This window comes from Micrasema longulum, unplaced genomic scaffold, assembly GCF_059751315.1.
Source record: "Micrasema longulum isolate JH-2025_06_02 unplaced genomic scaffold, ASM5975131v1 h1tg000140l, whole genome shotgun sequence".
Taxonomy (NCBI): Eukaryota; Metazoa; Arthropoda; class Insecta; order Trichoptera; family Brachycentridae; genus Micrasema; species Micrasema longulum.
Window position 1 is genome coordinate 576,956 of NW_028277346.1, and position 22,358 is coordinate 599,313.

At 32.3% G+C, this 22,358-nt stretch overlaps 1 protein-coding gene across 2 annotated transcripts in view; it reads right to left on the reverse strand.

Annotated features, from left to right (window-relative positions):
- flz (transmembrane serine protease filzig) overlaps window positions 1-21,824 on the reverse strand; it is an 84,216-nt gene extending 62,392 nt beyond the window's left edge. Inside the window, exons 1-2 of one of the 2 annotated variants that reach the window (XM_088242479.1) lie at window positions 21,668-21,809; window positions 21,115-21,563 (exon numbers count right to left, since the gene is read on the reverse strand). In XM_088242479.1, coding sequence (XP_088098605.1) covers window positions 21,115-21,418 — 304 coding nt within the window. In that variant the 5' untranslated portion in view covers window positions 21,419-21,563; window positions 21,668-21,809. Of the gene's footprint in view, window positions 1-21,114 lie in introns of both variants that reach the window. The other variant, XM_088242478.1, reaches the window with a different exon arrangement.
- Between the last annotated feature and the right edge of the window lie 534 nt (window positions 21,825-22,358).

A 22,358-nucleotide genomic window follows, 5' to 3' on the forward strand; every position in this document is an offset into this window, starting at 1 on the left:
TCACGGGGAAACGGCGTGATAGTTTGTTGGTGTTGTTGTCATTGTAAAAAAAACATTTCTCTGGTGCCATAATTCAGAGAGAAAACACGTGAATACGTTTGTATGAAGAAAGGTCAGACCGCGTTTCCTCTTAAGATTAAACAATTAAGTATACCTGCAAAAATTTACTAAAAAAATCTTTTGTAAAAACCGTTCAGATAAACGTAAAAAAGATGTTGTAACTTTTCATTGGTAAGTAGGTACTTGTTTATGATTAAATTCCAAATCTAAAAGTAATAGATATTCAAATATTGAGTTTAAGTAGGTACTTAAGAACTTTTTTTTGTTTGAATTCATAAATATAAAATAATCTATCATTTTCAAATAAAGAATTCTTTTAGCAAATGTCAAACTCTGCTCAGGGACGGTGAGGAGAACCATTCGGGCATTGCCTTTTGTATATATAGATAAAACATATTATACAAATAGTACATATTGTACTCCTAGGAGTTATTAAAAACAAACTCATTTGTGAACGTACATATAAAGATTTTTTTTTTTTGACAAAACATAATATCATACATAGTTAATACAGCCGAAATAGAAAAAAAAATGTATAAGAAACGTTAAACACAGTACTTTAGTCCATCTATATAAATTACATCAATAACTATCACTATCAAAAAGATTTAAATAAAAATAAAAATGCAAAATGTGAATTATGACTATTTATTAACACTGCTTAACCTTACAACACTTTCTGAAAGAAGAACTATTAATGATCTCATTGTACTGTATAAAATACCAAAAATACTTGAATTGATTAATTTTAGAGTACCCGCTGTCAACACTAGGAGTACTTTATTGTTTCATTGCTCCAGTACTTCTTCCAACCAACAAAACAATTCATTGATACCGAGACTGCATAGGTTAGGTAACACCTATGGAACGGCTGCAGACATTCTGTCCAATTCTTTACCATCTTATAAGTCCACAATATCAAGTTTATTTGTAGCTGCTCGTCAAACTATTACTGACAATTCAATTCCATAAATTAAAAAAATACTTACTTGTTTATTTTTATTACCTTATACTTGTTTTTTATTTTTTACTATTATATCAAATTGCACTGTAGTATTGGCAAATACGCATTTCATAGATACATATTTTTTTTCTTCTTTTTTCGTGATAATATTTGCTCGCTTGTTTATTAATTTAACTTAAAAATGTCTTTCTTGCTTACCGTAACACTTTATTTATTGTTTGCTTTACAGAATTTATTTCATAAGCTTATATCTTTGCATTTTTTGTTTATATGCTTACTGTTTTTTCGTGCATACCTTTGTTATTATTGTTTTTTTTTTTAGTTTGTAAAACTTTTTATTATATCCTTTTTAACTAATTTCACATTTTTTTTTTCCGTATATTCTGTGTTTATTATTTAGTATGTTAGCATATATTTCTTTTTTTTTTGTAAATGCCTTTTGGGCGTTAATGAACAAAATAAATAAATAAATCAATTTCATTATAAACCTTGCCTTTTTTCGTATGGGTTTAAAGGGGTGGAAGATAGGGGGCGCCGTAGAAATCCCGCCCAGGGCGCTGGTAGAGCCAAAACCGGAGCCAAAGCCCTGTGTGGAGGTGTGTAAGAGGTGCTTGTGTATCACAGTACGATCCAATGCAGCACGGGGCCCTTGCACCTTCTTTAAGCCGGTGTAAGAAAGAAGGACAATGGTAGAGAGACACGTGGTTTTGATAGAAAGTGAACACTAGTGTTGGATTTGACCCTGATTCGAGTCAAGTGCTTCATGCTCTACTTAGGCGTACAAATTACGTGGAACGGACGGATGGCAATGATTCGACGTTAAATTTCTGGTACTGAGAGACACGAACAGATTTTTTGTTGCGTCTTCACACTTCACACTATCGGCCGAATGATGCACCGTGAGACTGGAAAATTTTGTTAATTAACACTAAAATAGAACATAATAGACGCCTCACACTGACTTATAACAAAAACACATCTGATACCCTTACTTACAGCATCTCTGTATTTCTCTTTCAATGGTTTAAATTTCTTTCAACAGAGAGGGAAAACATTTTTGAGAAGGGAATTTTATTTTTATTTATTTTCTTTTATTTGGGAAACATACAGTACAGTTACATTGCTTTATATTTTACACAGTTAGACTTAACTCTAATGGACCAGTGAAGTTTCCATATTATATAATAATTATATTAATTAAAGTACAAAAAAGAGAAGGAAAATTAAACATAAATAGAAGTTGTTTAAAAATTAAAATTAAAGTAAAAAAATGAATCAAATTTGTAAAAGTTTAATATCGGGTTGTGGTCCCGTGGCTAGTGTCTTGGACTCACGGACCGAAGGTCCGTGGTTCGAATCCCATTCTACCCCAACTTGATTCCATTTTCTAATAGTGAGTTATTTACAACTCGTTGAAAATGGCCCTCAAAATCAAATATTTGGGTAAATCATAAGAACGCAAATATTTCTTTTTTTTTTTAAAAAGTAATTAAAAGTTAAGAATTAAAATAAAGAATGAAAAACATGCTTAGATGTAAAAATAAAATAAAATATGGAAGTCTAGGCGTTTTCAGGGCTTATGACCTATCATTGGCTGGTTTAATGGTCCACTTTACACACTGTGAGGCATTCATCATTCTACCCATGTTTGAGCATCCACATTTCCTCAACTCTTCCATCTGTCGACTTTTGTGAAGTAAAAGAGCTGAAACCTTTATCACGTGGGTGAGATATATCCGGCTGAACCAAATCACCTACTAGGCAACGCCTGAAAACAATTTTACAATTTTGATACTTCTTCTTTTACCGGGTAGTTCATTTAATAATGTTTGAGTATGTCCAAATGCTTGCAGACTGGCTGGATTTCCTCCCTAGGGAGTTATTCATGTTTAAATTTATTTCAAGGAAAATTGTTTAGAATAGGTGTCTCAGAAGAATCTTGGATGTGCGGTGGTTTGACTTTGTGAGGAATGAGGTAATAATAGATCGGACGCAGCAAACTCGGTGACAACTGTCGTCAAGCGGAGGCGATACGGTTGGCTATGCCATTTACTGCGGATGCCTCCTGAGAGCCTTAACTACACTTGCCTACTTTACAAGGCATCAGGTTCTCGACGCCCTGGACGTCCTCTGCTGACAGTTCGCCGGGAGTTTATGTCAGAACTTCGGGATGAGAACCTGACTTGGGAGGACGCAAAGACGTTGGCGGCCGACAGAGATGCATGGAGGCTCTTCATGGATAACGTATGCTCCTTTTAGGGAGCGGACATGGAATGATAAATACTTTTTTATTTACATTGCATAGCTTAGCATTTCAACGCTGCCTACAAATGGTCCGAAGCGGATGTCCAGGACGTCGAGGACCTGATGCCTTGTAAAATAATCAAGCCTGGTTAAGACTCTCAGGAGGCATCCGCAGCAGGGGCGAATCGTCCAAATAAGCGATTTTGTTAATCTTTGCTTTTAATTTTTGTATAAAATTGTAAGATTCAATATGTCCATGTATTTATAATTTTCTCAAACTGAACGGTTTGGGTGGGTAGGAAGAAATTGTCTTAAGGCAATATGCCCGCCCTTATATGTATATTTATTGTATATGTATATAAAGTGTCAAATAAAAAAATAAATTATGCACAGCTTACATTATATTTGACTTTCCATAATAATATTTTGTGGTAACTATGTTTATGGGAAAACATATAAAATAATTATTATTTATTAAAAATCAACCCCACCGTTTATATCTTCCTACAAAAAAATGTATATAAAGTAGGCCCAGCCCGTTCTCAGAGAACGATGAAACTAGCCGATTACCTCAGCTTATTTCTCCATTCAAAAATGTACCGTATTTTACATCTTTAACCAACTCAAGTTTTTTAGTACCAAAACAAGCTTGCAGATTACAAATATTATTTGATGATTCTCTATTTGGAAATTAGTATTTCGAACATTATTTCCAAAGGGCTATTTTTATTTGAAAGGATACCGTTAACATATTATGTATCACATAGGACATGTGGCGTTCGCAGTGGTCGTTTTTGGCATTATAATTTTAAAAGGAATCAGCCAGTGCTCAGTGTTGACAATTACTACTGAATGTCTTGTGTTATTTGTTAATAAACTTTTGTAAAAGTATTGTATTAAAATAGTGTCGAATAAAGCTACGTTTATCGCGTGGTTAATAATAACGACTGTTTGAGTCAATTTTCACAGAATTGTATTAAAAAATAATCGTTTATAATTATATAACTTGCATATTATTTACTTATATGTAGGTATAAATTAATCAAAAAAATTTGTAGATTACCTTTAAAATAAATCACGGCTCGCCACTGATACGCAATGTATGGCTTATTACGGGAGTAAAAAAATATTCTCACATCTCACAACATGTTCGAGATTTGCACTGGTTAAAAAGCCCAGAGAGAATAAAAAACAAGCTTTGCTGGACAGTATTCAAATCCTTTAATGAAATTACTCCAAAACACCTATCGGACCGTTGTATTAGGGAAAATACATGTCAAAGAAAATCTGCTCTTAGGTCAGCATTTGATTCAGGAAGAGGAAAACTTGTCGAAATCCGGCGCTCCCCAAACACTAGATTTGGGGATCGTGCTTTTGCCGCCGCCGGCCCCTCTGCCTGGAACCAATTGCCTTCAAACTTACGAATCATCGACAGTCCCAGTCAGTTCAGATCCCAACTAAAATCCCTCGTCTTTAGACTATCATACCCTCAAATTAAAATCATAAAATATGTCACTTTAGTTTAGTTAGAATGTAAGCTTTAGTATACAATTGTAAAGCGCCCTTGAGGTGATTTTTCACAAAAATGGCGGTATAATGGCTGATTTCAGCCACATATTATTATTATCATTATTATGGTGCAGCAAACCGTATCGCTTCCGCTTGACGACAGCTGTCACCGGAGTTTTCTGCGTCCGTTCTCTTATTTCCTCGTCTTCACAAAGTTAAACCACCACACATTATATTTCTAAGACACCTATTCTGTATTAAGCCCTAGCGAGGTGCCGCGATTCGCTTGCATAGAGGAGAAAAGATTTTATGCAGGCGTTATATAGGCAACATTTGGTTTTCGTTGTGTAAATATCCGATCTCCAAACACTCTCCATACTGTTGAATGCGGCGCCTGCTACTCAAATCTGCACGCAGAGCTCTTTATGAAAGTTGCCATTTTCCGTGACATATACTCCCAGTCGCTCAATCACAAATAACTATTGACGTGCTAATAAGCGACGTGATAACAATTTCTCACCATGGTTGTTTATCGTATTGCGATCACCATGGAACATCCGTGAAGTTAATAAATTGGCGATATATTTCAATAAATTAACGATATAAGAGTTATAAATATGCTCATGCCAAAGATTTACATTTAGCTGGAAACCGCGCGTAAATTGGCCAGTACACATACGAATATTGCCTTTTATATATATTAGGTATTACAATAATAATACTGGTCCCAAATGGGGAGCCCTTTGGTACACCACTTGATTTATACGATATTTCTTAAAATTCGTATAGTTTATGTACCTATGTTTGATATAATTTATATGTAAAAGCCATATTGGCGTTAAAATTGATAAATAAAATAAAATATTATTGAATTATTTTTATTAGTCAAACGTATGTAACGTTAATATTTCGTGTTTAAAAACCCGCTTACTCCAATCTGCGTATTATTCAAATGAAAAATTACGCTCTTATTCTTGGACCACATATCACAACTTTACTGTCAATTTCACACCAAGACTCAACTGTCTATAATGACTAACATAACTGTACCACACTGTACTAAATAGGTACTCCAGTTACGAGTTCTCTCATAATTAATTATGGTATACGGACTGTGGGCTCTACTGGGTGAGACAAGACTAGTGGTACACGTATTTATCGATTTGAGATCTTAGACATAAGGCAATGATATGCTCCAGCTAGGGAGCGGACATGGCTGCCTACAAATGGTCCGCAGCGGACGTCCAGGACGTCGAGGATCTGATGCAACAACAATGACTGAACCGACCGTGTGCACATGTGATTTGTCATATTCTCACCGCCATCGCAAAAAGATATTTTGCTATCAATAAGTATTAAATCCACTGTGTGTACAATTCGTCAAGTGGCCCTCCTTCCTGACAGCAAGATTGGATGTGATCCTGGCTGCCGCGACAGAAGTACCAGCAATATAGGTGCCAGAACCCAGAATAAGGTAGGAATTGCAATCATTGCATTTAGGGTTCTGTAGCAAAGTGAACAAAAGATAACGCATCCCGCGAACCAGCATTTTAGAGCGTGCAACTGCCAACGGGCAAGTGACGCGATCTTTTTTGGTCAATGTTTGTGAAAGCAAATTATTCTACCAAATCCCAAAAGAAACACTCCCACACTACCAGAAATCAAACTAGAGGATGGGTCATGGGGTCTATTACAACCCTGAATTCGGGCAAAGAAATTTCAGGTTTCTGGGCCCCAAAATATTCAATATGTTACCCAAACATTGCAAAACCATGACCCGGATTCAATTTGATAAATTTGCAAAAAAATGGTTACTGGGTTTAGGTAGAGAAAAACCGGAAAATTTACTCAAAATACATTCTTAAATAATAAATGGCATAAATTAATATTGTATAACTGTATAGTAAATTAACTAGTAGGTAGTAATGTTATTGTTTATTTTTGCATAAAAATGTGTGCCTTAAAACAGGTTGTACCTAGTTAGGCAGACTAGACATGATCCAGAGAAATCTATTACCTAAGTGTGTATGTAGTAGTTAAAGTAATTTTTTTTTTGTAAATAAACTATGATTATTATTTATATTATTATTATTTTTTGGAACAATAACAATTTTTTGACAACACTCACATAAACATACAAAACAAAATTAACCTAGGCTAATTATATATTGTTCACAGTATGCGAACTACCAAAATCGTACAGAATTTTAAAAAATGATGCAATTTAATGAATTCATATTTTAAAAAACGAACAGACTGCTTTACTCGTGGAGAATTTCAAGCTGCTCTGGAGTCATTTGCTTATTTATCTAGTCTATGTCCGCTCCCATTAGGGACCGGTATTATTATTGTAATATTTTATATATATAAAAGGCAATGTTCGTATGTGTACTGGCCAATATACGCGCGGTTTCCAGCGAAATGTAAATCTTTGTCATGAGAATTTTTAAAACTCTTATATCGTCATTTTATTGAAATATATTGTCAATTTATTAACTTCACGGATGTTCCATGTGATCGCGAATACGATAAACAACTATGGTGAGAAATTGTTATCACGTCGCTTATTAGCACGTCGATAGTTATTTGTGATTGAGCGACTGGGAGTATGTCACGGAAAATGGCAACTTACATAAAGAGCTCTGCGTGCAGATTTAAACAGCAGGCGCCGCAATCAACAGTATGGAGGGTGTTTGAAGATCGGGTATTTGCACAATGAAAACTAAATGTTGCCTATATAACGCCTGCATAAAATCTATTCTCCTCTTTGCAAGCGAATCGCGGCACCTCACTAGGGCCCAAAACAGAATAGGTGTCTTAAATTTAATTTAGATTTCTAGACTTCTATGTTTCCTTTTCTAAAATGTTCTTCATCTCTGTTGTTAATATTTTTATTTATTTACATATTTATTTATATACGGCATTTCTGCCATTTACATATATGTGGTATAAAGAGTGCTTAAAAATAAAAATATTTAAAAAAAATCGAGTATGAAATATTAATATACTCGTACTGTACACATTATTAATTACTTGAAATACATATATATTTTAAAGAAATTATACAAATAACGAAATACATAAATCAATCAAATTATAACTATTCCAACCCAATCTTCTGAAGATGATTTGCTCTTTTTGATAAAAATATGTCGGTCACTTTATTTTTTAAGTTAGGCAGAGATAAACTAAATATATCAAAATGTGATGCATAACAATAGGTGAGTTATATTGAGCTACCGTATGTTTATACGAGTATGTTTAGTTTTAAATTATTTTATTGCTTTTGAAAACATGATCTACGTCCTTTTAACAGTATTTTATATCTAGTACACCATGTTTTTTGTGCACCTTGTACCTGCATCTCTTTTCACTAAAATTATAATAAATATTGTATTTTAACCGTTTAATATGATATTTTAACTGTTTCTAAAACAGAAAAAAACATATGTAATTAGTACATATTTTCAGCAGACTCAATGGCCATATTTAAGTGAAATTTTCGGATTGCTATGCCATTTGTTATCTGCACTTTAGTCTACATTTTGGTTGGTAAAAATTCAAACAGCGCGATCAAATTACATTAGGAAGATTTTTTAAAATTATTTCTCAAAAATATTTACAAAATAGTCTTAAATTAAAAGTCCTGCTGAGTTGCATACATACAACTCGTCAGCAAATTACATCGATTATTTACACTTAACCTACGTTAACAATAATTTTACTTGAAAACATTACATATTACATTATCAAAAATTTAAAACTATCACTAATACAAAAAACTTTTTTCTATTAACCATAATTTGAGCAAACGTCTCACTCCTGTATTTAACTCAGTATTTTTAATATTGTTTGGCAACATGTTAAATATTTTAGGTATACTGTATTGCAGTGTCCTTTTGCCATATTTATTGCAATATCTAGGAACAGCTAGCCCTTCCATACTAGTAAACCTGGTGTTGTAATCATGTACCAGCTTGTGTTTATACTCGGAGTGCGACGCATGCTAACAAATTAATTTGTACCAAAGTAGAGCCCTAACAGATAATTTATTTACAGATTTATACATCAATTATATTTAAATATTGTATCTCTTGCGGTATACATCTTTATGTAGTAGCAACTTGATCATAGAATTTTGCAAAGTTTGAATAAAATTAATATTGGTTTACTTGATAATTGGTTTTTATTGTGTTATGATTTTATTTTTAAAGATCATTCAACAAAGAAACATACTTGAAAAAACTTACAATTAATTTCAATTCAGTTCATTGCCGAATAAATCGGCGTTCATTGTAAAGCATAGTATTATAGATAAAATTAAACAAAATGTACAAATTAGCAAAATTAAAGTCAAATTAACTTAATTAAAGTAAAATTTAAGTAAATTACAGTATGAGCAAATATATTGGGTACTCTCTATTCTCACTAGGTACAGTAAATACCTGTTTTGAGGTAGACATTTTTTTTAAATATAAAATTCAGTTAATAATCATTATTACAAATATTTTGTTATTTTATTTTATTATAATGTAATATGTAATGTTTTTCAAGTAAAATTATTGTTAACGTAGGTTAAGTGTAAATAATCGATGTAATTTGCTGACGAGTTGTATGTATGCAACTCAGCAGGACTTTAATTTAAGACTATTTTGTAAATATTTTTGAGAAATAATTTTAAAAAAATCTTCCTAATGTAATTTGATCGCGCTGTTTGAATTTTTACCAACCAAAATGTAGACTAAAGTGCAGATAACAAATGGCATAGCAATCCGAAAATTTCACTTAAATATGGCCATTGAGTCTGCCGAAAATATGTACTTATTACATATGTTTTTGTCTTAAGATAATTAATACAAAATTTAATAATATATCAAAAATGAAATCTTACAAAATATTGTGAACTAAAAAATCAAAACTGTCCTAAGTATATTTTACTGGGATTTTAAGTATTATTCAATTAAAATCTATAACCTACTTCCACTGTCTATTAAAACAATTAGTAACGAGAAAATGTTTGAAAAGGCTATAAAAAAATGGATAGTGGAGCTAGGCAGAAGTAAAATGGATTGTCTCAATCGCCCAAACCAATATTGAACCAACTGCTCCACAAGTGTATAGCTTATGTTAGGTTTTTGTTATTTTCATTGTACGTTTTGTAATATAAATAATATAGATTTACATTAATACCTAGTTTTTAAAACAGTCTGAATATTTTGTTAATTATCTCTGTTTATTAAGTTAGTCTTCTTTTTTTATATCTAAAATGTAAAACAAATTTTAAAAAAGTATACTGTTAAGTGTCCTCGGCGCGGGTAACCCCAGTGAGGTTAACATTATTTTTATCATTGTTTATAGTTTGTAAGAGTAAAATATGAATAAATAAATAAATATTATCATAACTATTAGTATATTTATAAGTAATCATAGTTTATAATGGTAAAAATATGAAAAGTTTATATTTGAAGCACTATCTTTGTGGTTATTCATTATAATAAAATAAATAAAACAACTTTGTTTTTAACCACTATTTTTTTTTCCACCTACCGGTTTCAAAGCAAACAAGCTTCATCGTCAAGGTTTACGTAACTTATGAATTGATTACTTTTTTATTTTTATCATGTTCACTAAATACTACACGTGGACCCAATAAATCAAGTCGATAGAAAAAATGGATAGTGGAGGTGGGTTGCGCACGGATCGATGAGTGGATCCAGCCAAATAGATAAAATGTGTGTACTGTTTATGGAATTTGTTCTGTTGGTCTATATAAATTGGTTATGTTTTTTATGATTATTTTAGTTTTTTTTTTGTTTATTATGTTAATGATTATAAGATTAATTACGTTTTTTTTTTATTGTTATTATTCACAACGGAGTTCTAGTTCCAACTCTAATGTATGGGAGCGAAGTATGGAATTGGAAAAATAATGATGAAAGTAGGTTGAATGCTGTCGAAATGCGATCCCTCAGGCGAATGTGTGGTAAAATGATGTATGATAGGTGCACAAATGTCAAGATCCGTGAAGTGTGTAAGGCTGAGACATGCATTATTGACAGAATCAAGAAAGGGGTGCTGCGTTGGTTTGGACATGTAGAGCGAATGGACAGCGAAAGAACGGCTGAAAGGATCTACGATGCAAATGTTGATGGATGCAGAAAACGAGGAAGACCGAGAAAGACGTGGCACGATCAAGTTCATCAAATACTTGAAGATGGACATGTCAAAAGTAGGAATAATCGGCGTGCGTGCATAAGAAGATGTATGAATGTAGAGGATGCGAGGGCTGTATGCCAAGATAGAGTGTTATGGTGTTCTAGCGTGATGGTTTGTTGTTGTTGTTATTATTATGTTAACTTTGTTAAATAGCTGATCTTAGGCATGTTTCACGTTTTGTTGAATGTTTCCCTCGGCACGGGACACCCCAGAGAGGGAACATTATTATGTATAAAAAAAGAATACAAACAATGTAAAAGTATAAATAAATAAATAAATAACAATGAAAGCCACTTTGTGGTGCTGAACTAAACTGACAATGTAGGTAAATACTTTTTTACAATGCACGTTAAGTCTTATCTAAAAATAATTAGGCAACAAACATGTATGGCATCATTAGTGTAAAATATATTTTTACACAAGAGCCAGGGTCACGATTACAACCGCTATCTTCATCGGCACATATCAAGCAGGGACGAATCGTCAAAATAAGCGATTATGCACAGCTTACCATTATATTTAACTTTCAATAATAATATTTTAGAGTAAATACGAGTATGTTTATGCGAAAATAAATAAAATGAACAAATTACAACAAGGATGGAGAATACCTTAAATAAGGGAATATTTAAGTCTAGGCATTTACAGGGCTTATGACCTGTCATTAGCTGGTTTCAGTTTCAGGTTCAGTGCTGCAGAGCAGCGTTTATTTTATAATTAAAAAATACATATAAGAATTTGTTACCCACTAAGTCTAAAGACTTTTCGGTCGGACACATTTTTAAAATTTTTATGGCTGGTTTATATTACATTTATTTTATTTATATTTTACAAATTTATTTATAAACCGGCACTATAAAAGATCTAGAAGATATTTCTTCAGTTCTTTTTTTTTCGTTTGAAGATCTTTCATGTTAATGATGGTTTATTTGATCATTGAACAATCTTGGAACAACGCAATTTAATGTTCGCTCTCCGAAGCAATTTTCAATTTGGGGAACAAACAGGGCGCCCTTAGTTTTTAATCTAGTGTTTTGGGTGTGGGAAACTCTTTTTTTATGTTCCGGATCAACAAAGTAATCTACAATCAATTTGTAGTCACAAAGTTGTTTTACCGACAGGACATTACAGAATTCAAATTTAAATTTAGTTACAGGTTTAAGTGGCCACTTTACACACTGTGTAACATTCACCATTTTACCTATGTTTGAACATCCATATTTCTTCAATTCTTCCATTTGTTGATTTTAGTGAATTTAAAGAGCTGAAACCTTTATTGTTGTGAAGAGATTCGACTGACTGAATTATTTCACATACTAGGCAACGCCTAAAAAAAAAAATTCCAATTTTTAAACTTCTTCTTGGACCAGTTGGTTTCATCAAACCAGCCAATGACAGGTCATAAGCCCTGTAAATGCCTAGACTTCTATATTCCCTAATTTAAAGTATTCTCCATCCCTGTTGTAATTTGTTAATCTTAATGACTCCCGAGGGAGTGAAATCCAGTCTTTTGTCTACAAACATTTAGACAAACTCAAATATTGTAGTATGTAAAATTATTGTTATTTTTTATAAATTATCACCACCGTTTGTATCTTCCTAAAAAATATATATAATGTGCAGCTTATTCCTCCATACAAAAATTACACTATATTTTACACCGTCAACCCAAGCCAGCTTTTTTAGTACTAAAACAAACTGTCAGATCACCAATATTATTTGAACATTTTCTATTTGGAAACAAGTTTTTAAAACATTATTTCCAAAGGACTATTTTATAAGAACTATTTGAGGGCCTTTACTACGCTTGCCTACTTTACAAGGCATCAGGATCTCGACGCCCTGGACGTCCACTGCTGACTATTCGTCGGCAGTTCATGTCAGAATGACAGGACGCGAACCTGACTTGGGAGGATGCACAGGAGCTAGCAGCCGACCGAGATGCTTGGAGGATCTTTGTGGACACTATATGGTCCAACTAGGGAGCGGACATGGAATAATAATAAAAATTCCTAAATTCCATACAAGTCATGGTCAAAATAGTTTTGTCTTCAAAGGTGTAAAACATTATAATAATCTTCCCAATGAACTAAATGCTATTAAAAATAATATATCAATATATAAATTTGAAATTAATCTAAAGAATTTTTTTGAACACGTAAAAACAACATTAAATGTTAATTAGTATGAATGTATAATTGTTTAATGTTTTTTCTTTATATATCCTATGTTTTTTTTTTTTTCTCATGTACTCGTATTTAAAATTACATAAACTCCTATAAATAAACAACTTTAACAGTGTAAGTCACTCTCCAAGCACAAGAGTTAGTCTCTTTATTTGGAGTGTTACAGTGATAACATTTTCTAGATGTGTAAAAGTAGATATGTTTAGAATTGTACAAAAACATGTACTTTTTATGAAATTTGTTCATAATAAAAAATAAAATAAAAATTTATTATGTCCAAATGTTTGTAGACAGGCCCCCCTAGGGACATAAGCCCTGTGAATGCCTAGACTTCCATATTGCCTTCTCAAAACAGTTTTCCCTCTCTTTTGCAACATATTTAGATCTAAATCACTCCCTAACGAGGAAATCCTGCCTGTCTGCTAACATTTGGACATTCTCAAGATTCGAGTTATACAATATTGTTTATATTAACACAGAATTTTGGAAATAAACTATTAAAGCCAACATGATCACAATACCAGAGAAAGGGTAAAAATCAGACTTCCATTTGGAAAAAGGGTTAAAGTCAGAAAATTCAATTAAAGCATCGTTTAATTCAATTAAAAATTGGAAAAATGGGAAAAAACGTTTATCAAGAAACGAAATTCCAAAATTCAAACGAAATATGTGTAAAATGACTAATAAATATATGTACATTATTTGTGAAAGTAAATTATCATCAAAAGTACAAATCCTAAAAGAAACTTCTAGACTACCAGAAGTCAAACTAAAGGATGGGTCATGGGGTCTATCACAAACTCTGAATTTGGGCGAAGAAATTTCAGGTTTCTGGCCCCCAAATATTCAATATGTTACCCAAAGATTGCAAAACCATGACCCGGATTCAATTTAATAAATTTGTAAAAAATTGGTTACTGGGTTTAGGTCGAGAAAAATTGGAAAATTTACTCAAAATACATTCCTAAATAATAAATTAATATTGTATAACTGTATAGTAAATTAACTGGTAGTTAGTAATGTTATTGATTATTTTTTGCATGAAAATGTCTTGTAAAAACAGGTTGTACCTAGTTAGGCAGACTAGACATGATCCAGAGAAATCTATTATCTTAGTGTTTATGTAGTAGATAAAGGAATTGTTATTTTTTTAACAAACTATGACTATTATTATAATAATAATTATTATTATTATTAGAATATGTTTATGTGTGCCATATTTAACGACTTTGTCCCTATTTCGACAAACATCTCTGCGTTTTTACCGTCTCTTTGTAATACGGTTCTGTGTACAAAGATAACATTTAATTCATAGATATGTTAATACAACCCTCTAAGAATGGATAAAAAACAAAAGGTATTTTTTTACAAATTTCTAGAATTGTTCGCTTATTTGTAGCACTAAAATAACGGTCATTAGAGAATAGGTATTTGAATATGGTTTTTCTGACATCTGATGATCTCTCCTCTGATGATCTCTCCCACAGATGCCTTCCCGAATACTTTGCGGAAAAAAATTACGTTGCGTCTGACTGATTATGTCTAGTTAAGGTCTGTTAACCAAAATTAAGGTCTGTTTTAGGTCTATTCCAAAAATCTCTTTTTTTTTCGCTAGAAAATGAACTACCAGAATCTAATACGAACATCGAATGTTGAGGATCTGGGCGTTAGATTTGTGAGCAACCTGACATTTCGTGGGCAATTGTGGATCGAATAAACTTTGGTTGTTTATTCATTACATTTCGTTTTAGTTACCTACATACTATAACAAAATCTGCGAATAGTTCTATATCGGATATTTTTTATCTGGATCGACTCAAAAAGCGCTCGCGATCGACCGTTTGAGCACCCCTGCTGTAAATAATATAAATGGATATGTTATTAAAGTAAGTGTGAATATTCGTTTGTGCCTCAGAGTAATAATGCGTGAACCTATAGAGAAGCCCTATCACTATGTTTCATAGAACGCAAGCGATGTTGGTTTGTTGGTTAAAAACCGATTGGTGGCCATTTTGTTTTGTTTGACAACAAAAGCATAACGGTGCGATCGGATGCTTTTGTCGATGTACTTGGCTTTTTTGGTAAATAACTTGGATATTTACGTTATAATAAATAAAAATCTACCATAGTGAATTATATGTTTGGTTGCAGCAGTAGGAGCGTCGAAGGTGTTAAAGGAGTCAGTTTTTACAGGTAATTGATTTCGAATATTTTCCCATGATTTACATTGATTTCTGGCATTTATTGTCCCGACACGTGTATTATGTTGCTTGAAACATTCTTTATATCAACATATTTACTTCGGATACTATTTTTTCTCAATTTAGGAGATAAATTTGTAAATTGATGTATGTTCGCTGTTGATTACGGGTAATATTTCGGGGCCGCACTAGGCATCCATATAAATTTTTGGTTTTTATCGAGTAGAGGTCGATTCAAATTTTACTCGAAAATAGCAATGTTAACCTTGAAATCGCACCTAAAATGACGTGTCTAAATTTCAGGCCGCTACGACTCGCCGTTTAGGAGATGTGACGGACAAACAAACAAACTCAACAAAGGACGTTGGTTCCATGGAGTTGGGATTTATGTCTCAATAAATGTGAAAAAAATGAATAAATAAATAAAAAAATAAACACACATATATATTTTCAGTTTTATAAAATAAATAAAGGCAAATTATAGAAAAAAAAATGGAATAACCCTGCAATAATAAATACACAGGCATATATAAAAAAGTATTTACAATGCAAATTAATATCCATTTGGAAATTCTCGACCTGAGTACGTCCCATTGTTTTGCTGCGAACTGTAGCTAACTTAATACCCAGTAGTCATATAATGGTTTTCCTACGTTTGGGCTCCTCTATAGCTTTGCGCATTATTACTCTGAGGTTTGTAAACTAATTGTAATATTAGCTTAATTAAAAAATAAACAAACCAAAATAGCTTTATTTCTATATTTGAATATATTTTTGTTTTTAGTTTTATACTCATTGCCATAATATATCACAATATTATTTCACCATCGCTACTGTAAAATTATAACGTTTTAATTTCCCCTTCATTACATAAAAAAGTATCGATGAACAGCAATTTACATTAGAATTTTTTTTTTTTTTTCAATTAGAATTAAAGTTAGACAAAAATGCATCTGAACTGAAAGGGTTACAAGAATGTTGCCCGTATTGAAAACCTTTCTATTCAAACAATAGATAAATGTTTTAAAGTTTTTTTCAATTAGAATTAAAGTTAGACAAAAATGCATCTGAACTGAAAGGGTTACAAGAATGTTGCCCGTATTGAAAACCTTTCTATTCAAACAATAGATAAATGTTTTAAAGTTTTTTTTTCCAAGAACTGGCTACCTACTACTTATCAAAATACGCTTTATCTCTGGAGTTATCCATTTGTGCAGTTTCAACATTGAGGTATAAGTTTTGAACTTTTTAAACTATTAACAATATTTATTTGGTCTTTAAATGAAGAAAAAACATTTATTCGTGAAACTGAACAAAAAGAACATAAAACTATGTAGCAAAGACAAACAAGGTCAATAAAATATTGATATATTTTTTTATTTTTTTAAATATTTATTTGGATAACCAACAGCTATAATTATCTCATATTTATATAACTAAACAAATAACAAATAAGCCAATTACAGGTTTTCACAAGTAGCATCACAGTAAGTTAAAAAAGATTCTCGAACATAAAATGAATAGTAATTAAATGTATATTAAAAAGAAAAGAAAAAAATACTACGAGTTATTTCGAAAGCAAACGCCGCACGTTATTAAGATTATTTTCAGATAAATATATGTTAAATGATTTATTTATTACATTAAAATTATTAAAAGTTCGCCATAAATACGAATTTTGCATATAATTAGATGAAACAAGAGGTATGTGAAGAATAGGGTAATTTCTTAAAACTTTGGAAGGAACATTGATAGAAAGTTTGCAAAGTAGTTCAGGACAGTCAATTGAACCAGAGGCAATTTTAAGTAAATAAATTATATCCGCTATTTAACGACGTTTTTGATGTTTTTTACATATATGAATATACTGGTCAGATTTAAACTCAAGTTTCAACCGGAAACACTTGAACTTTGCGATTTTTTTAAAAATATTTTCAATGCGTGATATCTGCACATTGTACATAGGATTCCATATTTGTGATGCATATTCTAAGTTGCTTCGCACTAATGTACAGTAAAGGATTTTAAGTGTCTTTGCCATAGTGAACGACGTAGAGCCGATATATAATACATTCATAAACACGATGAACATATAAGACTTCGAGCTAAACCATGCCAATCAATCTTCATCCCACACGGTTTTAGTGGCTAAGAAATCTATGTACAGCCGGAAGATCTATCCCAAAGAATACAATTAAAATATTTCATTCATCCAACTCCATGACTACAACGAACGGACAAGAACGAAACTTTTGCGACGCATATTGATTTATTTATTTATTATATACATACGGCCTAAGCCAATTGCAACAGTTACATGAAGAAACATAAATGCAAGAAACTGAACAAAAAGAACATAAAACTATTTAGCAAAGACAAACAAGGGCAAAACAATAAATGTATACAATATATTCATAAAAACGAAAGACCAAAAACTTTGAGCTAAACCATGCCAATCCAACTTCATCCCACACTGTTTAGTCGCGAAGAGATCTACGAAAAGCCGGAAGATCTGTCCCAAAAAAATCCAAGTCGTGTGATGAATTGACTAATCTACACATTCTGGACATTGGGGCATAAAAACCAAAGTTGCTCTTAGAAGATTTTATAAATAGCAAATTTTTACTTCTGGTGACACGGTTGGGAACATGAAAAGAAATTGATTGCAACAGAGATGGGACATCACTTAAAGCATTAAGTATTTTGAAAATGCATATAAGGTCCATCTCAGTTCTACGTCTCTCCAACAAAGACAGATTGAGAGATTGCTCTATTTCAAAATAAGAATAATTACCCCTTTGTAATCCGAGCAACCATGCCACTTTTCTTAGAAAACGGTGTTGGACAGACTCGATATGGTCAATATGAGTCCTGTAGAATGGAGACCAAATAGGAGAAGCGTTTTCTAGATGGGGTCGAACTAGTGAGCAATAAAGAGTTTTGATGGTATTAATATTTTTGAAGTTCGCCGTCACTCTATTGATAAAACCGAGAAGTTTGAGAGATATATACATTTTGTTCCAGCTATTTTTTATTATTATAAACTATGAAAATAATATAATTATCATCATTTTTTTTCTTTTTGGACCTAATAAGGTAAAGGCCATTATTACATTAAAATAACAAATGCAGCGTGTCTCCATAATATAATGTTCTGTGAAATTCAAAATAAGCAGTTCACAGCGGAGTCCTGGTCCCGACCCTGATGTATGGGAGCGAAGTATGGACTTGGAAAAACAGGGATGAAAGTAGGCTGAATGCTGTCGAAATGCGATCTCTCAGGCGAATGTGTGGTAAAACTATGTACGATAGATGCACAAATGTTGAGATCCGTACATTATGTAAGGCTGAGACAAGCATTATCGACAAAATCAAGAAAGGAGCTCTGCGCTGGTTTGGACATGTAGAATGAATGGACAGCGACAGAACGGCTAAGAAAATTTACAATGCGAATGTTGATGGATGCAGAAATAGAGGAAGACCAAGAAAGACATGGCGCGACCAAATCCAACAAATACTTGGAGATGGACATGTCAAAAGTCAGAAAAATCGGTGCGCGTGCATGAGAAGATGTATGAATGTAGAGGATGTATGCAAAGATAGAGTGTTGTGGCGTTCTATTCTCTCCGCCTACCCTTACGGAGAAACGGCGTGATGGTTTGTTGTTGTTGTTGTGAAAGTCAAATGATCAGTAGTACGCTCTAGGAAAATTAGAACATTGCGGCGTAGAAACAACATTAAAACCAATACTTCACACCCACCCTCCAAGGAATCAAACCCAGAACTTTAAGCGTGGTAGACGAACGTGTCAACCACTTACACTTAGAGGCGAGCTTATCTCTTCTCGATTTTATTTTTCAGGATTTTATCTAGTTGAAAACACGCATTAAAGGTTTTGGTTTTATTTGACGCACATAATTGTATTTTTTATCCACTCACATATACAATAAATGTACGCTTGAATGTATATTTTTAAGTGAACAACATTTTTTTTCCGTTCCTTAAAGCTGAAAGGCTGGAAGTCACATTTTTTTTGCAAAGTTGAGTTATGAATGTTATTTTGTTTTATTTATTGTGTATGCAGATAATTGGTAGAATTCCATATTTAATTTGGTAATGTATCCAAAATAAAACAAGTTTTTTGGATTGTAATTCTACTTTATTTTTTATATTTTTATATTCTTCATTATTTTGTTCATTTATTCAGATTCTATTAACGCTAAAAACATTGGAGTCCTCCGGTATACCACTACTAAAATAGCTTGTTCTAAAAAACCTTAAGCTTTCAACAAAATTCGACGGTTTGCTGGGATAAAAGCGGTGTATACCGAATAAATTTCACCATTTTTATAACAAACTACCTCTGACGCAGCGAAGGATTTTGCGCAAGATTAAATCTTATTGTCATAATCAACCATACTTAACCATTATGCCATTTCTTTTACCGATAATTTCATTATTTTACTTTGCTTTTTTTCACATACTGTTTTATGACAATTCATATCATGTCATTGAATTTATATTTACCTGTGTTTTTCATAAATAATTAACGTTTTAATTAATGGCACATAATTTAATGTTTTGGCCTAAAAAAAGTTTTATAAATATATCGTTTTTTATTCAATATTTAAAATTACTTTTTATACTAAAGTCCTAGGAAGAATTAGGGCGCGAGCCGAGCGGTTAGAACAAAAAATATTGAAGTTCCATAGTTATTTGATAGTTTTACACCACCGATCTATGGGTGGAGTGCTCTCTGAGGTAGAAGTGTTCTTGTAAAATAGCGAAATTGTGTAACAGTAATGAAAAAGTATTGTTTTCATAATAATTTATGTGCTTTTAATTTTAAGTTCCAAATTAAGATGTAGTATTTCCTGGGAATGTAATTAATTTGTATTATACTCTGTATTATATGATTAATAAGCAATAATTATAAATATTAAAAATAAATATTTATTCCATCTGCCAGTCTGAAGCACTAACTATGCACAACACTCTTTCCTCTATCGTTCTTGCTCTAACTATAATGCTTTTTTTTCATCTATAGATATATTCAACACGCTTCTTAATTTATTTAAAAATAAATTAAGACTCATTCTTTCGGGCTGCGATACAATCCCATTTGCTATTTAATTATGCTTACACTTACACACACCTGAACACTTACTCCCACACTAATACACACAAACACAACTGTATTCTTACTCTCATACAAATACACATAAACACACCCTTTTGTCGTACCACAATTTAATTTGTACGATTTTTATTTAGAAACTTCGCTGGTCTATCTTGAAACTGTATCTTTTTTATGTTTTTATATCATTGTCGACAATTTGTTTCTGTAAAATAAATAAATAAATAAATATAAGATTACCAAAGAGGAGAAAAACAGAATCTCAAAACTCATTGTACAAGGGATTGAAGCTGTACAAAGAGTAACCCGAAGAAATAGAAAGCATTGAACTAATTTAATCAGACATAAAATAAATAAATAATTAAAAAAGCCTACGTAAAGCGAAAACGCTTGTTGGTCAATTAATAAAATATGATAACTAACACATTTACCGGTCTGCTTGATATTTATATCAAAATATTACCTAATGAATCAAAAATGTATGTGTACAAAAAACGTCAACTTTCACGTATATGTACTCGTATGTATGTACATATATGTAAAACAAACAAAAAAAAAAATATTTTTTAAGATAAAATAAATGGATTTTAAACATACCTCTAAACTGCATTGCTTTGTTATGGCGTCCTCTCATTGGAGTATCGTCGGCATCAGCAAACTCGACAAAATAATTAAAAATCACTATAAGCATCACCAGTTGAAAGCTCAAAATTATGGCACAACTTGACTTCCTATACACATTCCTGTTTCTCATTATATTCTCCTTAATACTATTGCACCTATCCTCCATTTCCGGTGAAAAGCGGAAACGTTTCGAGGAAGAAACCATTGCGCAATTCGAATTCCGAACGCTGACAGTTTTTTTCAAAGACGCCTTTGTTTTTTTTACCACCCGACCCATATTGCAAGTTTAAAACTAACAAAATTTATTTCTTCATTATAACACCAAAAAAGTCAGTAAGACCCTTTATCATCTACGCCCTTAAAATCATTTTCCTGTCAACATTTTAAATGTTTTTTTTAAATCTAGTTTCTATACGAAAACACTTGACACATAACACACTTAATTATAATAAATACAAAACCAAGTAAATATTAATTGGAGAGTTTTATTTTGTTTTTATTTTGATCTGTTATTCGCAAAACCCACCGCGTTCAAAATAAAAAATTATTTATTATTTTTTCACTCGATTTTGGAATTCGCGTATTTAGTGTTGAATTTTTAATGGGTCCGCGCGGAAGCCACCGCTACACGTGCTGGGCCGAGAAACGTCTTCGGCCGACTGACCAACATCTGTTTATCGGCCAAGTTTATGCCCTCGTCTTGGTGTAATTAACCCGTTACCTGAGTAACGGATGTTTCGGAGAAAGTGCAAACTGGTTGCGGCAGTTTCTGTTGACTTTCTAATGATGGTCGGGTCCTTTTAGCGCGGTGTTGCGGCGTTGTTTGCCAGCTATGCGGGCGGCGGGCTGGAGAGGATTGTAATACATGTATATCGGAATTTCTTTACTTAACTCTTTCACCAGCCGTACTTACCAGATATCTAGTTACGTAGGTACCTCGAAGCGGCTTCACAATCGTCAGTCAATTTATTTATTTTTCTGTACAACCGCCGCTCCTTACAACACTAAAGATATTATCAAAAAAACATAAAATAATTAAACCGTTATATTTCAACTTCTACTAACATATTACAACAGAGATGAAGAACATTTAAGAAAAGGTAATATAGAAGGCTTATGACCTGTCAATGGCTGGTTTAAGTGGCCATTTTACAAACTGTGTAATATTCACCATTCTGCCGATATTTGAACATCTATATTCCTTCAATTCTTTCATC